General features: G+C 30.8%; 2 protein-coding genes across 3 annotated transcripts in view; one reads left to right on the top strand and one right to left on the bottom strand.

The window, feature by feature from the left end:
- Nucleotides 1-742: 742 nt before the first annotated feature.
- LOAG_12256 lies at nucleotides 743-3406 on the top strand (the record flags this gene model as incomplete). 2 transcript variants are annotated; one of them, XM_020448507.1, is made up of 4 exons in its annotated part: nucleotides 743-916; nucleotides 1227-1385; nucleotides 1622-1812; nucleotides 3227-3256. In XM_020448507.1, the coding sequence occupies exons 1-4, from the start codon at nucleotides 769-771 to the stop codon at nucleotides 3254-3256; spliced, it is 528 nt and encodes a 175-aa protein (XP_020301355.1). In that variant the 5' UTR covers nucleotides 743-768. The 2 variants fall into 2 exon arrangements, with proteins under 2 accessions (XP_020301355.1, XP_020305197.1); XM_020448508.1 differs by lacking the exon at nucleotides 743-916 and having other exon boundaries at nucleotides 1161-1385; nucleotides 3227-3406.
- A 175-nt stretch (nucleotides 3407-3581) lies between these two features.
- Nucleotides 3582-5450, bottom strand: part of LOAG_18394 (vesicle protein sorting-associated) — a 4963-nt gene continuing 3094 nt past the window's right edge. Inside the window, exons 8-12 of the mRNA XM_020451054.1 lie at nucleotides 5173-5252; nucleotides 4763-4925; nucleotides 4498-4601; nucleotides 4187-4355; nucleotides 3582-3918 (exon numbers count right to left, since the gene is read on the bottom strand). Of these exons, the coding sequence (XP_020305198.1) occupies nucleotides 3889-3918; nucleotides 4187-4355; nucleotides 4498-4601; nucleotides 4763-4925; nucleotides 5173-5252 (546 nt within the window). The 3' untranslated portion in view covers nucleotides 3582-3888. The remainder of the gene's footprint in view (nucleotides 3919-4186; nucleotides 4356-4497; nucleotides 4602-4762; nucleotides 4926-5172; nucleotides 5253-5450) is intronic.

Raw genomic sequence — 5450 nt, forward strand, 5'->3', positions numbered from 1 at the left:
GACTGTCTACTCTTCAACATGGTTTTCCTTTTTCTCAGTTTGCTTAATTAATAATAGTATTATTTAGTGGAAAATTAATGGTAATAAGATTAGGTAAAACATAGTTAGGGGATGTGTAAGGTCTTTTTTTAGCATTGCAAATTTATGTCAAAAATTTTTCGACTTTTTTAATGTCTTATTTTTGAACGTCTCAAGATTAATTATTATCTGTAGGCTTTGTTTCATCCAATCCTCAATTCCTGAGTTTTCAATGTCTTTCTTTTTTCTTTTTTAACCCTAAATCATCCCTAGGAATTGTTGGTTAAACTTTAGCCAAATTCCTGATTCTCTTTAATTATTTCCCCGAATAATAAAGTTAATAGTTTTAGTAGTTTGTATAGATTTGTTACTGTTATACAATGATATCTGTAATACTTGAAAATAAGGAAATGCAAACATCAGAAAACTTGAATGTAAATTTGGAGTGTCGAAAGATTGATTGATCCCAAAGATATCATAACTATGATTTATTTTATATAACATTTGGTAGTGTCATTTATTGTTATCAAAAATTAGAAAGCTATTGTCTGTATCGAAGTATTATATTATAGTAATTATTTAATTTTATATTTAAAAACGCGATAAAATTTGATGTTTAAAAAAAAACAAAGCTAATTTCACAATTACTTCACTTCTTTTCCATATTATTCTGCAAAACTTTGTATTTCTCTTTTCTGCAACAAAATTAATTTTGCTTACTTCATTGTAGGCAAAATAAATAACTCATAAATGGCACTACCAATTCCATCATTGCAACATATTTTTGCCAGCGTTGATACTGATCGTTCTGGTAGAATTAGTGTGGATGAATTACAACGGGCGCTGTCAAATGGCACTTGGAATCCGTTTAATCCTGAAACTTGTCGGTTAATGATAAGTAAATTTTTTCCGATTTGTCATTAGACGAATATTTTAGCATTCCTGGCAATATTGATGAAAACAATTTATTTGAAGCCTTAGAGCTAATCAGTCTAAATTATAGCGACTTCTCTTAGGAAATTTATCAAGCATGTCATAAAGAAGAAAAAAATTATGATCGAACTTAGTTATTTTACTTTGAATTAAGATTATTTATCTTGCTTTAAATCAAAATCCAGTTTCATTGCACATGTGGCTTAAAAGCAATATGAAAGCGGAATGGTAATTATATTATCACAGAAAATTGTTAAAGTGGAAGGTCTTTGTAGGTATGTTTGATTCTGATCGCGATGGTGCTATCAATTTTAATGAATTTTCTGCCTTATGGGATTATATCAATCAATGGACACAGTGTTTTCGTTCCTTTGATATTGATGGTTCTGGTAATATTGATAAACGGGAATTATCAATGGCACTTTCTAAATTTGGTTGTTTATCTTACTTTAAATACTGTAGTGCATTTGTAATTACCTTTTTTTTCATGCTTATTTAATTTTTTCATACATTTCTATGTCTTTTTCCCCTTGCTGAAAATGTTAGAATGAAATGAATGAATGTAAAATAGGTTATCTATCCAGTAACCGAAAAACAGAACAAAGTTAATTCTCGGGATATACCATGTATAGATCCATTTTTCTTTTGCTATTTTGTTTTATACTTTTAGGTTATCGGTTAAGCGATCGATTTATTGGTCTGTTAATGATGAAATTTGATAGAACGCATACTCATCATATAAATTTCGATGATTTTATTCAATTATGCGTTGTTTTGCAAACGTTAACAGCAGCATTTCGTGACAAAGATACGGATCGTGATGGTGTCATTACTATCGGATATGAAGAATATCTAACAATGGTATTCACTTCAAACATATGAATATGTGATCAGAAATCTTTACCGATATATATATATGTATATATATATATATATATATCACTCGGGTTCTTTCACTTAGTTACCGTAAGTGCATGTCTTATTTAGAGTTACTTAAAGCCGAAACTAAGCTACTATCTCCTACTTTTCAATGAGCAAATAGTGAAATAAATTATTCGAATTTCTTTCTAAACTTTTTGAAATTTAAATTAGATCTGTTCTTTGACCCTTTGATCATACACTTTACTCATTGTCTATTTTGTCTGAACCACTTAATTTAATCGTACTTAAATTACCTTTAACCTTTCGTTTAAAGGCTAGGACCAAACGATCATTTACAAAAGTTCTTTTATCCTTCTTAAAATTAAGCTCCCTTTTAGTTGTGGTTATTTTGTAAAGTATAACTTTGTATTTTCGTTGGCTCCAGTTTTTTTTTGGTTATGTTAATTTTAAGTGTTTTATTATTAAATAATTCATTGTGAGCATTTTTCCACTTTTCCACATCAGTTTTTATTTAGTCTCAATATAACTTGAGTATGTTAATGAAATGCTTAGTTTGACTATTCGAGAAATGAAAAAGCAACAATTATTTTGGGAAAGTTAAGACAAAAAAAGGAAATGGCTGATGACTTTAAATAAGAACTACTGTCCCTGCATGACGAAAATGATCAAATATATTTTTATATTATTACAGTGGAAGGAACAAAAGTTTTGTAAAACTATTTAAATTTAAATCCTTGTCTTTAATTTCGTTTGGTTCCTCTCCACATTTTCTTTTTTGAAGGATTGGAAATTTTTCTTTTACTTATCAATGATAATAGATAGAGCAAGAGGAAGAGGAGTAAATATTAACATGTAACTGATTCGTAGTTTGATGATCCATTACCTTATCATTTCCGTTTCCTTTTGGTTCAGTTTTACAAATCAATAGATATTTGCATTTTATTTTCTTCATCGCTTAATTTTATGTTACATTTTCAGTTTTATTTCAAAAACGATATTTGTACTAAACTATTGTGAACACTTTTGTTCTTTTGTCCTTGCATCGCTTGCTGTATTTGTGTGCATGATTAACACATGTTTGGTGTTGCTATCATACTATATTGCAAGAAATATTTGCATAAAAATTTTAATTGAAATAGTTTTATATCGGAGAACAAATGGTTTTGAGAATAGAATTTGATTAAGCAACAAATTTTAAGTTCAAAGAAGGCTCAATATTCAAATGGATTTTCTTTCTTTTTCTTTTAGATTTTTCAGTGATTTGAGATTGAATTTTCTACTGATTTTACTGGAAATGAATTCGCACATATACGCTTTACTACAATCTATTTCATATCAATCTTTTTCATAACTTCTAACTGTATGAAAAAAAAATGTTAAGCGCTCATTTCAGGCATTTGTGGTTTACCAAATGGGCAAATAAGCAAGTTTATCTCTGTCGAACCACCTCTCTTCTTTCATCCAGGTCAGCTAACCTCAGTTCAACAATTTATACATCCGACTCATTATTACATGTTATTGTTTTTTTTCCCTTTCTGTTTTGTTTTGTTTTCGATGCTATTTTTGCTTCTTGCTCTGCCTCAAAGGAGTCTAATGGTTTCTAATGGTTTCCAAATAATATTGGGGAATGCGCAATCAGCACCTTATCTTGGCAGCATTTCTGTGCTTATAGCTTTCCAATTATTTATTTGATTACTCTATCAATAAAAGATATTCTTTCACTGCTACATTTGGAATCAGCTGTTACGGTCGAATAGATCATGTCATATATTCAAGCAAGCTTCTACTTTTGTTTTTATGTTGTTATTATCCCATCATCTTTCCTTACCATATGCCAAATTTACAATTTAGAATTAATAAAATGGAGCAACATCTGGAAGTATTCATTAATATCAATATAAACCTAAGGAAGGCATTGTAATAGACATCAGAGTTTGCAATATCAGGATTTCAACTATTTTTAGGGCAAAACTGAGCGAGAAGTAGATGTTCCAGAAATTTCAGCGTTTTCAAAATAGTGCTGAGTGCTTCCATTTGTGACCGTCTACATTTTCGTTATGACATTTCTCGACCAAGACGAGTCAACTGAAAATAATTTTAAAATCTCGAGTAATGACGTGAATAATCTGAGTAATAAAGTAATAATAATGGTATAATCTGAATAATAATGAATAAAGGACATAACGTACTTAGGCCAGTTTCACGAGAGAAACAAGGACTTGTGTACTATGAACTAATTTTAAAAACAACTAATTTCAAAGTTTTTCCTAACTGAAAAGGGTACTTTTGCCACATGTCTATCTGATACCCCGACTTCGCAATCTTCCTTACATCAATACTTTTGAATTTAAACCTGCTCGACAAATTGTTTCGGATTGACTAGTTCCGTGCAACCATATGTTATCCTTGCAAGACCTTTTGATTTACCATAATCCACAAGATTTTGATATTCTACATAATTTCCACCACCGATAACAAAAACTATAACGTCCTGTGGTGGATTACCACGCGCACGCTGAGGCCTAAAGATTCAGTATCTTGCGGTTAAGTTCAACGATTAAAGGCTCTGAAATCCTGAAATTCCTTTAAAAAAAGAAAAAAGAAGCGAGTGCACCAAAATGTGCATAAGATATTCATATGATTAGGCTGCATAGGAAAGCATACTCTTTGCCAGTGGAATGCATCAACTTCGGATCGTAATATCGAAATTCCGCGTCATTACACCGTGGATTGGATTGAAAATTACCCGTAAGAATTGAATCAACCATCTAAAATTGTCGTTGGAACAATTTTCACTGCAAAATGAGAATCAACGCCTTAAATTTTAATTCATCTCTAGCATGCTGATTGATAAAGAATATGAAACTTTCGCTTTGTTTTGGAATAATTCAATATTTCAACAGAAAAGGAAAACTTCAAATAAACATGCTTTTGTCAGCGGGAGATTGTGCTTTTTTGGAACAAGGTTCTTCACTCCTTCCATAAATAACTGTGAGCCGCGATTAAGCAAATTTGCAAACATATTATCAGTTTTAATACCACCGCCCGAATAATCGTTTGTTACACGATTCAGGCTCATATTTGATATTGATCTGGAACAGGCATAAAGAGATAAATCCTTCCGAAAATCAACTTTTTTACCTTCTGTCTCCCTAAATTATACATAATTATAAAATGAAAGAGATGACAAAACTCCATTCACTGCCAAGTAATATTTGATAAAAAATGTAGGTTTTACCAGAGTTACTAGCAAAATGGAATTTGCAATTCAGTAATTTACGAGATTATATAATTCATTTAGATGAAAGACGTTTTTCAGGAGAAAACCTCCATGCTCACCTCAATTGTTTAACATATTTGACAGCTGCATCATCCAAGCCAACTTCTTTCAAATAATCAGCCTGTTCTCTTAGTTCATTCTGCAAATGAATTTGATTAAATCACTACCAGAATTATTCAATCACTCAAAAACGCATCTTCAGTGATCCCTGACTATAAGCCGGAGAAAAGTGTGGATGTTTTTCGAAACAAATCTAATCATCACCATTTAATCCGTCTGTCTTCCTGGATGGTACTTTCGTGGTATTAGTGAAAATTAATCATAAATCACTGATTAA

This window comes from Loa loa (genome assembly GCF_000183805.2).
Source record: "Loa loa unplaced genomic scaffold supercont3.289, whole genome shotgun sequence".
Lineage (NCBI taxonomy): Eukaryota > Metazoa > Nematoda > Chromadorea > Rhabditida > Onchocercidae > Loa > Loa loa.